Here is a 20,836-nt window from a genome sequence, read left to right as displayed (position 1 = left end):
TTGTAAATTAATCTTGAAGAATCAAATAACAAGTTGATTGATGATTGTATAAAGTATGATAGAGAAAAAAAAAAGAATTGTTTTGAAAGGAAAATGTTAACAATTACTTCTTGTCAATTGTACTTGACAGTATTATATATTATGAAAAACAACAAAAATATAAAAGTTAATAAGTTAGAAAAGAATTGATATATGTATATTAAACATCTAGTAATCACTTCAAAATTATCTAACAAATATAAAACCTCTTATTGTATATTTGAAGATGTAGTATTGTAAAGTAATGATAAAAGGAGTACCTTAAATTATTAAAGCATTATAATCATGTTAGAAGAATATTTTTGAACATAGAATAAATCTTAAAAGAAGAAAATAGTAATATGAATAATTTTACAAATAAATATAGTATATATATATCTAGATAAGAAAATAGAATGAGTTAAATAGATTTACCATATGTACCTTATCATAATTTAGGAGAAAAATACACAAACTACCAATGTAAAGGTAATTGAGGTGTATAATAATAAATGTTAAGGAAGATTCAAAGAGAAGAATTAAAAGCTAGTATATTGTATTGGAAAGAAAAGACAAATACCAAAGTAAATGAAATTTTTGTTTCAACAAATCATTTTCTCTACTAATATTTTTAACTGTAGTTATCATTTAACCTTTAAAAGAATACTATTATTATTTTGTTATATATTTAATATATACAAAATTATCTATAATTATTTAATTAAATAAGGAATAACAAAATATTGGATATATTTTTTTTTATTTAATTTATCAAATTTATTTTATTTGAAACATATAATTATTTGATCAACTATATTACTATATTTTATTATCAGATAGCTGGAAAACTGATTAATTGAATGTCTTTTAATATTATTGATGATATTAAAAAAAAATAAAATAATATTATTAGCAAGATTTCTTAATTCAAATCTGTTATATAATATTATAAAACCCGCTATAAAGAATAATTATTTTTATATGCCACTAGAATATTATACTTATATATTTTTAATATTTAATTGAAAAGATATAAAAAGTAATTAATATTACAAAAATTATGTCTTCATCAACATCCTTTTTTGATTTTGAATCATCCTCATCTGAAGATGAAACTGTCACTTCACTCAAGGTTAATATTTCTAGAGAAGATTCAATAAATAATTTACCAATAAATGGAGGACAGGAAAAAGAAAATACTTCTATAGACAATAATGATAACCTTAGTAAAAATTCTTCAATTCATGAAATACCACAAATTGATAATAAAATAGTAAAAACAAATATGTTTAAGAAAAATTTTATTGAGGAAAAATTTAATAATCAGCTATTAAAATATTTTATTGAAATGCCTAATATTACTACTACAACAACTACCACAACGACAACTTCTTCTATTAATAATAATAAGAATACAATAATATCAACATATGAAGGTAAATCAAAATCTACAAATGTACTTTCAATATTATCACAACCTGATGATATAGAAAAGATGGTTTTATCAAATAATGATATAATAAAAAATAATAAGAAAAATTTGTCTATTCCTCTTCTTCCTGGAAGTAATGGTGAATCATTTATTGAGGACTCTATAATTGAAAAAGAATGTCATTCTAATAGTAGAAGATTACAAATTTATAATTGTTATGAAATTGCTAGTGCCATGAATTTAAATGATTATAATAAAAAGAATGGTTTCCATCTTCCAATAGGAAGTAATAAAATTAAAGCTGAAGAAGTTAAAGAATGTAAAAAGAATGAAAATAAGAATATTTATTCAAAATTAGACAATATTATAAGTGGTTTCAATATGAATAAAATGCTAACACAATCATTATTTCTCCCTACTTCTAAAGATGGTTTTAGTTTAAATGATCTAACAGGTATGTTTTTTTTTTTTAATATCAATAATCATTTTTAAAACTATGTCACTAAAAATATTTTTAAATTAATTAACTATAATTAAAAGATAATTAAAGTTTAATTAAGTTTTAAATAAAATAAAATTTTATGATAGAAAAAATTATTAATTATAACCATCATATCTAGTTCATCCATTTATTTGTCAATAATTTTTTTTAATTTTTTTTTTATAAAAATCAATTAAAGGAAAAAAAAGGTAAAAAGTAAAAAAATTATTTTATTTTATCGGCATACTATTTCTTATCATAAAGTAAACTTTTTTTATTCTACTATAATTTTAATGTGTGGAAGAAATATTAATTCTTTTTGAATCATTTTACAATTATTATTATATATCAATTAAATTGTATAATTTTATATATATATATTTTTTTATTATTTTATTACAATCATTAATTATTGTTTAATATTATGGTAAAAGGCTAATTACATTTGTATGGATAACGGTATGATAAAACGTCGGTAGGATGTATTCATTTATAATACTAAAAATACAATGAATATATTTAAAAATCTAGAAGTTTTGATAATATATTTATATTAAATGTAATATATATTTGTTATTAATTAAAAATTTTTATGACAAGAAATTAATTTAATTAAAAAGATAATACAAATATTTTTGCATAAATAATTGTATTATTACAATCACCTTACTATTTAAGTAAAAATATTTATTATTTCATTAAATTATATACAATAACTTCAAAATATTTTTATTTAAATTTCTTATAACTTTTAAAGAAGATTTTATATACTATAATAAGCAAAAAAGATGGTATGTATATATATAATTATATTGTCATTTTTCATATTTTCTTTATGGACTCATTAACCTTCTATATTCTTTTTAACTTTGATTAAACATTTCTATATTATTTTGTGTTAAATCTTTTATATCTATTATTTTATCAACCATATTTAATAAAGATAATTCCTTATTATTTTTTTTTCTACTTCCTAATTATATTGTGTCTTTCTGTCATTATACATCATTTATATATTATAATCAACAAACACTATACTTTTTAATTTAATGATGTTTTGTTGATTTTATTTATAATTAACTTATCTTCAGTTCTTTATTATAATATATATTTATTGTATAAACATATTTATATATCTAATCAAAGTTCATTATTGCGCATTTTTTCTTTTTACTATTTATTAATATTTTCTATTAATTTAAAATGTTTCAATTAACCTCATATATAATATAGACAATAATAAATTTATACCTGACAGAATTATTAATATAGTTTTCTTATACAAAATAAAAAAGTTCTTGTTAAAAAGTTAAAACAAGATTAATATAAGAAAAAGATAACAGAAAGGTTATTTTTTTTATCATCGTTTTTTGAATGAATGATGAATTATGATATATTTTTGGACAAATCATTAATCAAATAAATCTTTTTTTTTATTTATATAAATTTACTAAAATGTAGAATAGTTAAAGATTAATACTTTAAAAACAGAAGTTTGTTTTAATAGGTATTAAAAAAAAATAATAAGTACTATTTGAAAAGTTTGACAAAAGGTGTAAAAGTTGCCATTACACCTTCAATCATTATAAAATATATTTCACTCTTTTTATTGATATTATGTAAAAGAATATTAAAAAAAAATCAAAATAAGTTATTGAAATATTTTGACATGATAACAGATTCTTAAATATATTATTGACCACATTTTCTAGTTTTAAAAAGTATTAGTTAATATAATTTTAAATATTTTACTTAAATATATATATTTTAAGTGTGAAATAAAAAGTTAGAATATGTTTGTGAAGGTAACTGTCAAATTGAATGTATTTTTATATTCTCTTATCATAATTTTTATTCTTTCTTTTTTTTTTTAATTGTAAAATTTATCTTAACAAAATTTGATATATTATTTATTTATGCCTTAATACTTTTATATTCTTTTTTTTTTAATATAATGTTTTTAAAAAATTGTTTTTTTGGATATAAAAAATTATATGACAAAAAAAAAATATATTAGGTGTGAGATTAATTATTTTTAACACATTTTTTTATTTTTATTAGAATTGTAAATTATGTTAATGTTTTTTTTTAATTATAAACATTAAACTTATTATTTATTACTTTATAATTAAATGTTAACTTTTATTTTTTTTAAAAATAATTACAATATAAAATACATTTTATTTTACTTATAGTAAATCTAATAAATAAAATTTGATTTATTTTTTTATATTTATCTTTTATATTTCTTGATTTATTATTACAAATATATTATGTTTGTTAAAAAATATGTATGCTTGAAAAATAAATTAACTTTAACATTCTTAATATATATAATCATTTTTTATATATATTTACAATTTTATAGGTAATATTTTTTTGATATAATATCATTTGATCATAAGAAGATGATGTCAAATCTCTCTAGATAAAATATCATTTAATATTTGTACCTAATTAATCTTAATCTTAAAAATTATCTTGTTATTTTATTATTGGAACATTTTTATTATATTTTAAATATATTATATATTATATTGTTCATTTTTATTATTTTATTATATTGTAATATATTTATTTTATTATTATTAATATTGTTATTATATTTATCTAGGTATATTTATATATAATTGTACCTCACTTCATTTATAAAACATGAATTGTTTAAATTATTTTGATCAAGATTTATATAAGCATACCTTTAGTGATATTAATGTTTAATCATCTAACCTATTCTTATAATAAATAATATGAATATAAATAATAGTGATAATGATTAAGAATAAGTATACAGTTATATAAATATAATATTCTTTTATATTTAAATAATCTCAAAACATTATTTTTCTTATTTAGTAACCTTTAATATATAAGATTATTTAAAAAAAAATTTTAAAATATATATTCATTTTGTCAAAAAGTCAATGCCAAAATAAATTAGAGTGTCATATTTGACAAGTAAATTTTTTTTTATATAATTCTTCTTATTTTTTTTTTCATCTTAAATTACATACATAAATATATATTTAAAATCAAAAGATCAAGTTTAATTTATACCTTTTTTTTAAAATAATAGCTTTTATTATATATATTTATATTTTATTTGCCTTTTTTGTTCCATTCAAATAATAATGGTTTTTAATATAACAAAAAAAAACAAATTATTTTTGTATTAACTATTGTTTGGAGTCACCTAGGAAAAGGTTAAAATTCTTTTATTAATTTTAATTATAAAATATTTTTATTATTCTTTATATAAAAATACTATTAATGTAAATTATTTTACTGTTAGAAAAATTTATTTATATTTTATTATTTGATATGAGATATGATAAAATAAATTTTTTTTATTATAAAATTACTAGACTAATATTTAAAGTATGATGTTATAGTTATATTAAATTTTTGTCACCTTAAGATAACAGGATTTATTAAAAGATGTATTTTGATATATAGCAATCATAAAACTTGCTTGATTAATTATTTTTCCCAAGCATATACTTTGTTTCATTTATTATTTATATAACTTTCACACTACAAAACAAATTTCTTCCCCCTCTATTTTCTAGAATGTTTAGGGTACTTCTACTGTTAATTATAATAATTCTTTAAAATATTGTATAATGAATCTTCTTAACATAATGACTTACTTTAAATATTTTTCAAAATAATTATTAAATGAATAATTATATATTAATATATATTATATAAAGAAATACAAAAATTTAACTTCCTTAAAGTTATGATAATATATATACATATTATATTAACTTTAAAAGTTTTTCTTATTCTCTTTTAATATATCTTAAAGATAAGATTCTATTTTATCATAATATTCTTATATTTTTGGGTATCATCTACATAAGAACTATCTTTAATTGATATATCTTGATACTTCAGTAAATTTTAAATTAAAAAGATCTTTTTAGTTTTACATAATGTTGATGGAAAATGACACAGTTAAACTGAGACAATACTTTTTGTCTTCAAAGCACACACTTCTGATGACACATTAATTTTTAACTGCTTTTTAAGCTTTTTAAGTTTTTGATATTTAATATCATTCTTCTTTCCAAAAATCTGTTATATTGTATATATATATATTTTTATAACTTTATCATATATATATCACTCAAATTAGATTAACTTTCTTAAATTTTATTTTATTTATTTATTTTCTTTTTTATTATTTTTTTATATATATCTTTTTATTTTAGCAATATTTATCTTTTTGTCATTCATTCATATATTTGTTAGTCGAACGAATGCCTTGTATCATCTTATTATTATTATTATTTCTACAAAAATAATAATATTTTAATTATAAGTTGATAACATTAAAAAAAAATATTTATAAAAAAAAGTGAAAATTTTTATAAATGTCTATTAAACAAAACGATTCAACAGTAACTTGTTGTGGGATAAATTTCAAAAAAAAAACTGTTAAACCAATAAATTTTACCACAAAACCGGGAAAACCTCCTAAACCATTTCATTTAGAAAAAAATTTATTACCAAATAAAGATTATATAAAAAATCAAAATAATATACATATTAATTGTAAAAAAGGGGAATATTTTTTAAAAAATAGTAGATATCTTGGTAATCTTGAAAGGGCAGGTTTAACATTATGTCAGGAGAAGTATAATCCAATATATTCTCCATTTGTATTTACATCAACACAAGATGATACCTATACATTATCACCTTTAATTGAATTGGAAAAACAAATAAAAATATTGGAAAATAATTCATTTAATGGATGTGTTGAAACTTTTAATAATTCAAATGGTTAGATATTTATACTATTTTTATAAAAATTTTATTTTAAAAACTTTTTTTTCTTACAACTTTATGATATAAAAGATTGTTAAAAAGCAATAGATAAGAAGATAAAAAATTTTTAAAATTAACTATATTCTTTAAAATCTTTTTATCAAATAAAATATAAAAAATAAAAATAGAGACAAAAATTATATTTAAATATATTTGTCATTTTGATAATGTTAAATCTAATAATATTTTACATTCCAGATGACTTATCATTTTTCCCACCTACTTCCGGAACACAGGAGATGCCAGGACCAACATCCTATCATAGAGATGGAACAAAATTTTATTCTTCTTTAACAAATCTTGAATTTTATAAGAATAATAGTAACAATAATCATTATGATGGTGAGAGAGGAAATTTAAATAAAAGAAATCTTGGAAATTCTTTATCAGGAAGTTATATTGCCAAACTAACAAGAACTAGTGATTTACATTTAGGATTAGGAATTACAGGTATGGTTTAAAATAAATTTTTTTTTTTTTTCTTTCTCTCTTACATTTTTTTTTTTTACAAAACTTTCATAATAGAAATATATTTTATCTCTTTGATAAAATTTTTATTAAAAAGAGCTTTACTTTTTCTTTTTAAAATAAAAATTAATCTCATTTCTTTTTTCTATATGATTGAATTCATCTTGAAATATTTAATGTGTACAAAAAAATAAGATATATATATATATATAGTTAAAGGCAAACATTTTTGTTATAAAAATTTATACTTACTTTTTATATATCTTAACCTATCTCCATTATTAATAAGTACGTGGTTAACAAAAAAAAAAAGAGAAAAGAGAGAGATGTATCAGTTAAAATATTAAACAAACTTTTGAAAATATGTATATTTTCTAATAACTATTGAACTTTTATATCCCAAAACAAAACATTGACAATTCTTAAATTTGTATATATATAAGATTTTCAATAATATAATCATTAATATTTCTTTATTATACTTAAATACAATATCTATTGATATAACATAACTTATTATATATTTTATTTTTAATAGAAGAAAAAAAATTTTTTTTTTTATTTATTAATTTTGAATTTTTTTGTTGATAAAAAATATGACATTAAAATGATATTCTTTTATTTGAAATGATTAACTTTTATCATTCATTTATTGATATATACTAATGATAAAGGTGTGATATCTATATTTATTTATTTTGTTCTACTTTTTTTTGTCATATAACCAAATATTACTTTATATAGATATTATAAAAAATTTTTTTTTTTCATTTTTAATAATCAATTATTAGAGTTATCACAATCAGTTTATTCATTTTTTTTTATTTTTCTATATGTTTAGATATGTTATAAAACAAAAATTTTTTAATTATTTTATTGAATAAAAATTATTCTTTAAATATTATATTATAGTATATAAAGTAAGTAAAAAAATTTTTTATTTGTAAAAAAGATATGAAAAGAAAAAAAATTTTAGTTAGAGACAATAAAAAAGACTCTTTTGATATTAATATTTGTGTATGTATGTATATATATTTTTATATATATGTTTCTAAGTATTATATAGATGATTGTCATCTCATTAATAAAGTGTCAAGAATAATAAATTAAGTAAAAATATATAGTTTACATAATTTTTGTATCTTGTTACTTCTTTTTAATTGTTTTAACTATCAAAATATACTATATATTATATTTTTCATTCCCAACTCTTCAATTAACTATTAGATTTATATATATATATATAGATGAACTTCCTCAGAGGGAGTTAAAAATTTATTCAACAATAAGAAAAAGAAAAAAAAATTAAAATATGGGTGTTAAAAAAGATGCTTCAATAAAAAGTTTGAATTATATATTAATATTTTTAATTTTAATCTTTATAATGTATGAATGAATATAAATTATTATAATAATACATTTATATAAATATATATCTAACTTTTGTCATGGATGATTCTTACAATAATGGAGGAAGAATATTTTTAATGAGAAACTTTATAAATAATATATATTAAATATATATAGCTAACTATATTTTAACTTTTTGTTTAATAAAGAAAATATGTCAAAAGTTTACTAATATATATTTGATAATCCACGTTTTAACAAAATATTATTTATTATATTTTAAAAAGACAATTTATATTTTATACAAAAATTTTAATATTATTAGTCATATAATATATTGATAATTTATTTTTGATAACTTAGTACTTTAAACTTAAATATAATATTTTTACATTCAATTATTATATTTTTTTTTAAAAGTCTTGTTCATCTCTTTTTTTTTATAATATTCTTTAAAATAAAGAATTTAATATTGTGAAGATATTACAAAATGATAAATTAAAACTTTAAGGGTTAATTTTAAAGCATAAAAGAGATTATTATTTTATATTTAAAAGAAATCTTTTTATTTTATTCTATTTTTTTAAAATTTATAAAGAAACAAAAAAATTGAAGGATTAATGTGATTATTATAATTCATGATAAAAAGGGGACTCTTTTATATATCTATTTGTGTACAATACGCTATTTCAATGGAATAGATGAAAAATGTATATAATGATTATTATAATTTTTTTTTTTCTCACAATTATCATAATAAATAAAAAGAAAAATATTTGTGAAGTACTTTTTGTTGCTGATATTTTTTTTTACTGTTTAATCTAAATATTATTATGTATAATTTTATATTTTTATAAACGGTTAGATTAGTATTTTTTTTTGATAAAATTTGTTCTTATTTAAAACTAGATAAAAAAAAATGTATATTTGTATTTTTTTTTAAGTTGGAGAAAGAAATTGTTGATGATTGTTTTAATATAAAATATTTATATTTTCTTTTTTTTTTTGCTAACCACAAAATTGTATAGAATTTATTGGCCTAATTACTTTTTGAGATAACAAAAATCGTTGCTTCTTGTAGTTTTCATTATTTACATTATCTAGATAAATTATATCATCTCAAGTAGTTGATTTTTCTCTGTCCTTTCTGATAAGTAAAATGATAAATTTTTTGATGAAGATTATATCTTTTCAACAATTTTATTTTATATTTATATGTATAATCATTTTTATCATAAATAAATCATTGTCTTTACATTTATCAAATATTTAAATTAACATTAATAAATTTATTAAGATATAATAAAACAAAACATTTTACCCAATAAGATAATAAATTGGCAAATTAAGTTAAAAAGTAGTAGCTTTAAGTATATATATAAATTTATATTACATGTTGTAATTTGTTCCTTGATTAGATGTGTAAATAAGAAAATTTATCTTCTTATCACTCTTATCTTTCAACCTACACCCCAAAACTAAAAAGAAATTGTATTTACTTACCTGAAAATAGAATATAAAACTAGAAAAAGTTATAATTTTAATACCACATATATTACTTGATTAAACAATATCTTTTAAACGTCTCCCCTCACTAATGACACCTTACTTTTATGTGTTAAGCAATTTTTAATCATAAATTTACAATTATCTACAAACAAATACATATAAATATATTCTGGACCCGTGTAAGAACTAAACTTTCTTTTTACAAAATTTTAAAGAGACAAAAAAAAAAGAATTCACTAAAACATTAATTCTTTGTTTCTTCTCCCTCATTTTCCAGTCATCTTATTATATTATTTTAGCAAATTTTTATATATTTAATATATAATACTATTTTTGTTTCTTATAATAATATATAATGTATAATTCAGATTTCAACTATATAATAAAAATATATAACACAGTTTTCTTTTTTTTTTGTTCTTGATCTTACAATAAACATTATGTTTGAATCATATTTATTGGTATTCATATAAATTTATTATAAAGACTTTTTTTTATTATATTGAATAAAATAATTATTTTAATGGTTGTCAACTTAGATTGTTATTTTCTTATTTTAATATCTTATTTTTATAAAAATAGTTTTCAAATGTTTGTTTCATTACATTTATTCTACTTCTTCATTTTAATCATTAAAATTTTTTTACACTTTGTTTATCTTAAATATTAAAAATAATATTTTTTTTTAGGTGGTGCTGATCGTGCATTATCACCAATTATTAGTTATATAAGACCTGGTTTTGTGGCACATCGTTCTGACCAATTAAGAGTTGGTGAAAAACTTTTAGCTGTTGATGGAAAAGAAGTTAATGATTTAACACATGGTGAAATATTAACACTTATAAGAACTTGTGGTGATACAATTATGTTAGAAATATCATATGATTTAAATGATCCTATTTTTGAAAGAAATCCTAATGCATTAAATAAATGTACTGAAATATCATTAACTAAAGAAAGTAATAGTTTTGGTTTAACATTACGTGGTGGTTCATATGGACCTGATCCTAAGAAAGCTAGACCAATTACAATTGTTGCTGTTAGACCTGGATCATCAGCTCATATTCATGGAAGATTATTTGTTCGTGATAGAATATTAAGTGTTAATGGTATTGATGTATTTAGTTGTAATTTACATACTGCCTACAAAATATTACAGGAATCTGGAGATAATGTGACATTGACTATTGAGTATGATGTTACTATATGTGGTAAGTTACAATTACATTATTTTCTACCCAATAAATTTTAATTGTTATTCTTTATTTTATTCATTTTTTTTTGTTTTAGAATCACGTAAATATGCTACTGGACCAATGTTTGTAGATTTAAATAAAAATTCCTGTTGTGCCGACCTTGGAATTAAACTTGCAATTTGTACAGAAGAAGAATATGAACGGCATATTTATGGAAATACTTATAGTATTCTTATGGCAAGTGATAAAAATTCCCCATTATCTCCTACAGTAAAAAAAAAAGGTACGAAAACTGAAAATAACAACAATTCATCATCAACTAGTTTAAATTCAATGAAACGAAAATTAATTTTTATAAAAGAAATAATTCCTGCTTCTATTGCAGATAGGTAAGTATTATATTATTCTTATCTTATTTTTTCATTATTTATTTAAAATTTAATAACAAAAAAAAAATTTTTAATTATTAGGAGTGTATAATATTATTTTATAAGTGCATTTTAATGTTAAATTAACAATATATATATATCAATTTTATTATAATAATGTTAGTTTTAAGAATTTTTAATGATTATTAATTTATTTACATTTTTATTTTTATTTAAAAAGTAATCTCAATATTTACTTAAATATTAAAAATTTACCATTTAAAAGAGATACATTAATTTCATGCATCATGTTATGGTACAAAATTTCTTTTTGCACTTATTATCATTCTTATTGTTATTTATAATGTATGGTCCATATAAGCTTTTATCACTTGATTAGACATAAAATCAACCAGACATAGAAATATATTTATAATATAAATATTTTAAAATATTACCCTAGGAGCATTATGTGGACAATAGTATTGTATATACTGAAGAGTATTTTACCTATCTTCTATTGAATTTTATGAATGGCAATTTATATATTTTAGGCAACAACAACTATAATAATGTTTTACTCTTTGTAAATATAATAATCCATTAACTTAACAACAGTTAAATTGTTACTTTAACATTAAAATTATCACTCTCAATGATTATGTATTTATTTTGTTATTTACAATAATAATAATTATAATAATAGTAATAATTTTATATATCCCCCCCCCCCTATTTCTATTTTAATATATTTTCTTACTTATAGGTCTGGTGCATTGGAGGTTGGAGATCGAATTTTGGCTATAGATGATATTCAGTTAGAACATACAACATTAGCTGAAGCAGAACAATTATTAAAAGGGCAAGGAGAAACAATAAGGATAACTTTTATTCCTAACCATTTGTTACTTAAAAATAAAAAAGATACTAAAAGGTTTGTTTTAGAGATACATTTGTATACATTTACATTGTTTACATTTAAATATCATTTTTTTTTTCTGTTTATTAAACAAAAGAGTTTTTAATTTATTAATCCATTTTTAGGATGTTTACTAAAAAAAAAGAAAATGACTATTCTGATAATAATAGTTTTCTATTAAAAAGTAGACATTCATTTTATCAACGTTCTGCTAAATCAAAAAAGAAAATGAATAATAATATTAATGAATTTCAAAAAAATACTCTAACAACATCTATTCCATCTAATTCTTCTATTATTGGTGAAGCAAGAATTGTTCCAATAAATAATTTTGGTAATTTATCATATTCATCAAAAGATATTTATAATGAAACAAATATTAAACCACAATTAAAATTTGTTTCATCAAGTGATTTGATGGAAAATAATAAAATGTATCATGGAAATGGTAGAATTTCATTAAGAGATTCTCAAGCACAAATAAATAATAGTACTAGTAGAGCTAAATCATTCGATAGATCATATTTAATAACTAATCCATCATTATATGATCAATCATATAATAATAATAATAATAATTTTAAAGCAACAAAATTATCAATAAATAATAGTAAGTTATTTTAAAAAATATAAATATATATGTATAAATATTTGTGTGATATTGTCACCTTAGAAGATATAATATTAAAATTTTGTTTTAATACTTTTTACAAAAAGTAGGATGGCATTTTAAGATATATACTTATTATATAAAAATGCCTACAATTTGGACATTTTGTTAAAATAATATATAAAGATACTTTTAAAAAGAGAAAAGAGAAATATATTAAATTAATAAATTAGTATCATTTATATATATATATAACAATTATTAATAATATCCTCATAACAATAATGACTTCCGTTAACAATAAGAAATGATACTTTTTGATTATTATTTAAAATTTATATTCTCTTCTAATAATAACTGTTATAATCATTTTTATTGTTTATTCTTAAAAACTTTTAACCAAATGATGTTATATTATATATTTTTAAATTATAATTTGATAGAAAATTCTTTTTATCTGTCTTTTGTTATCACAATATATCCTTAATATCTATGGACAAAGGCTATTAACATATCATATTTATTATAATAAGTTGTCAGAGTAGTGAATAGGAATTAAATAGGTAGATGGATCTTTTTTATGTACTAAATTAAGATGAGGCTATATGACATTTAAGATCGTTTTTAAAAATAATAAGAATATTATTTCTTTTACAATGTTATTTTTATTTTTCATTAATTAGTTTTACCTTTTCTTTTTTTTTTTTCTTTGTTATCTTTAAGATTATTTATAATTAGAAAGTTAAATCTTTTTTACAATATTTTAATATGCCAAAGTAAATATTTTTTTTCTTTTGATTTATTGATATATTATTTGATTTATTTTTACACATAATTATCCTCAAATCAATCAACATATCATGATTTTTTTTTTTTATTAATTGTACCAATGATCAATTGCCATAAATTAGATACTTCTGTCATTATAACATATATATTTTAATTTACCCCATCTTTTTTATCCCTTCCATAACATATTGGTTAAATGGAAAGTAAAGAAATTTATCAAAGTTTTCTTATTGACAATTAAAATGAAACATTTTAACTATTTCTTTATTTTATTCTTTTTTCTTTCTTCTAATATTAACAAAAGACATTGTGATTTTTTAAATTTAAAAATACACTAAAATATTTCTTCCATTTAACTACCAATAAATTTTTATATTTTTTATTGGTTTATTTTACTACAAATAGCCCTATTAAATTTTATAAATACTTTTATCCCTGATGGAAGTTACCTTCTTCTATTTTTCTTTTTTCCTAATACTTCTTTATTCTATCTTATATTACAAAATGTAATATATTTAATCGTGCCGTCATTATTATTTTTCTAAAAACAATACCAATAAGAATGAAAAAGATATTTCTTAAACAATATTTTATTTTTTTTTCTTAATTATTATGATACTATTTTCGTGATTGATTAATTGATTTTTTTTTAAATAGATTTATTCTTTTCACAACTTCTTATCATTTCTATTTTGGGTAATTTTTTTTTAGTTATTTATAAAAAAAATATTCTTTTTTTTTGGTTATATGTATAAATTCAGAAGATATAAATTTATGTTTATATTAAAAAACTAATTTATTATTGGTATTGTTATCATGTTTAGTCTTTGTTTTCATTATTCAGGAATAGCTGGTATAGCAACAGTTAGTAAGTATTAAAAAAAAAAAAGAAAATCACAAATAATATATATACATATATATTAAAACAAAAAATTTATTATATTTTTATTTTAATAAAAAAAAATACTTAATAATATAAATAATTTTTTTTTCTTTATTATTTAGGTTCAATAAATGGATGTTTTTCTGGTATACCAACAACAAAAGTATGTCACGTAGAAACACAAAAAGTAACATTAATAGCACCACTTGCTTCAACAGCTTTATATAAAGGTTATGGTATATCATTACATAAATATGATATGGAGACATCTTTTACTGATGATCAAACAGGAATTGGTGAACATTTAGGTGCTATATATATATCAAATATTGAAAAAAATTCACCTGCTGATAAATGTGAACGTCTACAAATAGGTGATAGAGTTTTAGCAATAAATGATTGGTATACTATGAATGGAACAATTGAAGAAGCAAATCATATTATTAAAAATACTAAAGGTTCAATTACATTATTAGTTGAATTTGATGTTATTGAATCTCCATTATCATTATCAGGAATGTTATCAGTTAAATTAACTAAAAGAGGTAATGGTGTTGGTATTATATGTAAAACAAGAGATGAATATGATGGAAAAAAAGGTGAACCACTCATTGTTGATGATATAGTTCAAGGATCTCCAGCATATAGATGTGGTTCTATACATATTGGTGATAGAATTGTATCAATTGATGATATACCATTAAGTACATGTACTGTTTCTGAAGGTATACGTCTTTTACATAGATGTGGTGATGTTATACATTTATTAATACAAAAAAATCATCATATTAATGATAAACAAAAGCAAGAAAATAATTGTAGATATATTTATGATATTGCATTAAATAGAAGAGGTAATCCACTTGGTATAACAATTGCTAGTAATGGAGAAACTGGTGAACCAATTGTTATAACACAAATTGCAAGAGGTGGTGTTGCTGAAGTTACAAATACATTACATCCTGGTGATCAAATAATAGCTATAAATGGAGAATCTGTTGAAGGTATGAATGTACGTAATGCAATGAGAATATTACAATTATCAAAAGAAACAGTTCACTTAAGAATTGTTAGTAAGCATCCAAAACATGCTGTTAACGTTCAACTTGTTGATAAACAGAATTTTAATTATTCTAATAATAATAATAATAATAATAATAATTGTGTTATATCTTCATTATCTGGAGGAGAAGATCCTACTTCACTTATGTATACATCATTACCACCAACATCATTATCTAACTATACTAATTATTTAAGTAATTCACAAGGAGGGACATCTCATAATGATACTGGTAGTGAAAGAAGTGATAAAGTTGGTACACCAATACAAAGTATAGATTCAGCAGTTGAAAGTCTTGATGACAGTCCAGATAGTAATGGAAAAAGAGTTAATAATACTAATTATTCTTCACAGCATCATAATGATAATGGTTATACATCAAATAAACTACAACTTCAATCTTTGTCATCTGTTCTTAATAATTCAACAGTTGTTAATAATAAAAAAGATACAATTGAATATGATGGTAGTCAAATTCCACCAATGTTAAATTTAGATGCTAAAAGGCAAAGTTCATATATGAGAAAATTATACAATACAAATGAGGATATAATAATAAAAACACCAATATCATTACCCGATAATACACCAAAAAAAGAATGTTGTAATTGTAGTGAGAAAAAAAAGAATACACAAAAGGCAGATAAAAATAATCCTTATTGGATGGATATATTAGAAGCTCTTGAGACATCTGGTGAAGAAGAAATGTTAAAAAAATTAGAAGAAACAATATTATCAGGAAATATTGATGAACCTGATAAAAATTATCAAAATAATATATATGTGGCAAAGCAAAATACAAATTGTATAACTACAAATAATTCTATTACTTCAATAAATCAACCCATAGGAATATTAAAAAAACCTCATATTAAACGTGATAATAATACTAGTAATTATGGGATAACTACAACTTATTCATCACAACATTCTCCATCTTCTTCTTCTAATAATTCACATGAAAAAACACCAATACCTAATTTAGGATTAGTTAATTTATGTGATGAAATTTCATGTTATAGCAAACAACAAGATACCTCAAAAAATTTAGTTTTTAAAAGTTCAGAACTTGTTCAAACAACTATTCACAATATACGTTTAGAAAGAGATCCAATATCAAATAGTTTTGGATTTTCTGTTAGTGATGGTGTTGGTGAAAATCCTGGTATTTTTGTTAGTCAAATAAAAAAAGGATCTCCTGCTGATGCTCCAGGTGCTTTAAAACCATTTGACAAAATAATTAAAATTAATAATTCACATGTTGGGTATCTTGACTGTGATTTAGCATTACCACTCTTAGCCATGGAAGTTTTGGAGTTAGTTATTCAAAGAGATACACCTGTTGAACATTGTGATGATGAATCATGTAAATCACCTATTAGTTGTATCAAAGATTCATCTGTCTAAAATATTTTAAAAAACTTAAGTTTGTATTATTATTTTTTATTTAATCATTGTTGACAATTTTTATTGTGAATTAATGATAAATATGAAGAGGAAGATGGAAAAAAGATTGATCAACATTTCTCTCACATTGTTGTTTTATAAATAATTGTTTTTTCAACATAGACAAGATTAAGACAACAAAAGAAATGTCAAAACTATATATTATTATAATATTTTCTACTAAACAAGAAAAGATATATTTTTGATATTTTTGTGGTTATGGTGAAAGAATTAAGAAAAAAAAAAAAAGAAAATTTTTTGAAATGTTGTTAAGATTGTATGTATATATATAAAAAATGTTTCTTGGAAAAAAAAGTACAAAATATTTGAAATATACATTTGTAGTGATTTTTATTCAATATATCGGTTGGATTGTCGTAAAAAATATACAACTGTATAATTCATTTTTTTTTTCTACAATTTTTATTAAATTACCTTCGCCATATTGGACGTGTATTTGAAATATGAATGATAACAATTTTAACTAGATGATGAAAAAAAATATAAGAAGATTACATTTTTTTTCTTGATTGATGATGTTTGGAAATTCATCTAAGTGTAATTATATAAATTACAAATACATGTCTTGATACAATATATATATTTATATATATACATCATTATTATTTATTATTATTCCATTCATATATATCATAAAATAAAATTTTTTTTATTCCATAAAAATCATATATATATATTTCTGTATTCTTTTTAAATAATATTATTAATTAAAATGGAGAACAAAGATTAAAGGTATTAGGAGGGAATAAAAATCTATCAATGGGGTGTCTAAAAGAAAAGAATAAATTTTAAAAGTAAAACTTTTCTACATTTAATGTTAAAGAAAAGAAATATGTAATTTTTTTTATTATCAAAATAGTTATCTAAAAATGAAGCTAATATGTAGTTATAAAGATAAAAGTATTCATATATAATTCTTTTGAAATTATTAGGAATGAAGTAGAATATATACATGTTTATAATTAATTATAAGAAACAAATATTACCAAAAAAAAATACAGCAGATTTTGAAATGTACTTTATTTTCTTTAAATAAAAATTATTTCATGGACATATAAACACATAAATTTAATGTTTTAAATATTTTTAGACACTAAAATATGACAAAAAAAACATCGTTTTATTATAAAAGAAAGTTTATCTTGAAAAATTTACTTTATATTATTATTTTATATAATTTACTAAAAAAAGAATACTTTAAAGTCTATTTTTTTTTCCTGATAAAAAAAAAGATTTTATTACGTAAAAGTTTAAACTTAAAAAATATATACTTTTTATCACATCATTAAAATTTATTTTTGTATTTTACTATTTTTAAATGCCATTAAATAAAAAAGTTTATTTATAACAAAATTTTATTTTGTACAAAACAAATTTTGTTCTATTTACTGATATTTTAAAAAATAAATAGTAATTATTTTAAAATCTTGATCTAAAGTAAATATTTAATCATAATTTTAATTTTATACCAATATCATATTCTCTCTATCTCAAAAATTTTTAAATAAGTTTATAAACTAAAAAAGTTATCAACAAATATGTAAATGATTAAATATTAATCTATTTTATAATAGGAAAAATTGTAGCCAATATTTTATGTTATTTTATTTTAACAATATAAAAATTGCATATAAATTAATCTTTAACATTTTATTTATAAAGTTTATTAAAATCTTCTCTTTTAATATTATATATTTATTTTAATAAAAAATTCACCTTTATTTTAATTACATATATATTTAATATTTATTTTTCTATATGTACATTTAAAAAGTAATTTATTTTAATTTAATAAATATTTCAATTTTTTCTTGGTAAAAGTGGTATAGTTTAAAGTATTTCATTACCAATACCACTTATTAAATAATATTACAACATTTTAAAAAAAAGAAGTCAAATTTAAGTAAGAAAATATACCTAGTATTTAACTTTGTTTTCCATAATTATTATATTTTTATAGATTTTGTTGATAAAATGAATATATTTAAATAATTCAATGATTTTATTTTTGACAAAAAAAAAATATCTTAAAAAATATTGTTTTGAGTTTGTTTTTTTTTTTTTAATCAAACATATTTTATAGAAACAATATAAAAAAAAATTTTATTTGTATGTATAATATAATTTTTGAAAAAAAATCATTAATATTAAATAAATGTAAACTTTTCATCTAACAAGATGAGCTGTTTTAAATAATCATATATTAATTTTAAATGCTTGAGAAAACGTTTTATTAGATAACAGAAATCTTATGCATTCTTGTTAAAATAAAAATTTTTTATTATATTATATGTGAGTTTTAAAATTTAAGGATCTGTTTATGCGAAACAATTTAAAAATTTATTAATAACTGTCTTTTATATATTTTTTTTAATATAGTTATTTTCTTGACTACTTTAAAGTTAAATGACCATCTTAGGGTATTTCTTGAAATATGTTTTTAATTTAACTATATATGTTAGTTAAAAATATATATTTTTAAATGACGTTTGAATTTTTTAATCTCTTTATTTTTATTGTTCAAAAATTATTATTCAATTATGTAATATTACTTAGTGATTTTATTTTAATTTATTTTTTTAATATTTGGTACTTATTATTTTATAAATCTTAAGATTTTGTAACAAAAAAGTTTTATTTTTAAAGTTTAACATTCAAACTACAAAAATATTGCAAATATACTTAAAAGGTCAAAAGACAATTTAAAAAAGATAAAAGACCTTGAATTATTCTATGAAATTTAGTTTTGTTTACCAAAATGAGAAGATAGAAAATAAAGGATATTAAGATATGTAATAGAAAATTTTATTTCCTTCTTATTTTTCATTATTATCATATAAAATATTAATTCGTGATTATGTTATCTAAAAATATACTTTAAATATTAGATATTTGAGTAATTAAAAAAATTTTTTTTTTTATTTTTTAAATTAATAGATAGGTAATATTTACCAGTGAAAATATCATTAAACCTTTTTTAAATAAATATATTTATAAAATAATAATCGACTATTTACATCTTTAAAATAATCATATTCTAATAGTATAAGTAATTTTTAAAAATTATGAGGGAAAAAGAGTTTAAAACAAATATAATTATACATTGTTATGTTACAATGTTCTCTTTTTTATAAAAATGTGTGGTAATTAAAACATATAAATATATATTTATTATCTTTAATTTTCACAAAAATCAAATTACAAATTATTAAACTTTTACACAATATTAACTTTTTTTATTTGTTTTGTATAATAAACTCCTACGTAAATATAATATTATAGTTACATCTTTCCGTAATTTTTATGATTTATTTCTCTTGCATCATAATTAAATAATGCTATCATTTAATCTTTGAATTCTTATATCATTAATATAATTAAAATCAAAAAAAAATTTTTAAAGCACTCTTTTTTATATTATTTTACTTTTCTTAGATATTGTTTATC

General features: G+C 18.9%; 1 protein-coding gene across 1 annotated transcript; it reads left to right on the top strand.

The window, feature by feature from the left end:
• Positions 1 to 1,078: 1,078 nt before the first annotated feature.
• SRAE_X000058500 (Glutamate receptor-interacting protein 1) lies at positions 1,079 to 17,329 on the top strand (the record flags this gene model as incomplete). Its single annotated transcript, XM_024644947.1, has 9 exons — positions 1,079 to 1,904; positions 6,432 to 6,722; positions 6,966 to 7,217; positions 10,784 to 11,305; positions 11,385 to 11,679; positions 12,425 to 12,592; positions 12,703 to 13,187; positions 14,821 to 14,844; positions 14,982 to 17,329. The coding sequence occupies 9 exons, from the start codon at positions 1,079 to 1,081 to the stop codon at positions 17,327 to 17,329; spliced, it is 5,211 nt and encodes a 1,736-aa protein (XP_024510454.1).
• Positions 17,330 to 20,836: the final 3,507 nt, after the last annotated feature.

Source organism: Strongyloides ratti (assembly GCF_001040885.1).
Source record: "Strongyloides ratti genome assembly S_ratti_ED321, chromosome : X".
Taxonomy (NCBI): Eukaryota; Metazoa; Nematoda; class Chromadorea; order Rhabditida; family Strongyloididae; genus Strongyloides; species Strongyloides ratti.
This window is presented reverse-complemented; position numbering and strand designations above follow the sequence as displayed.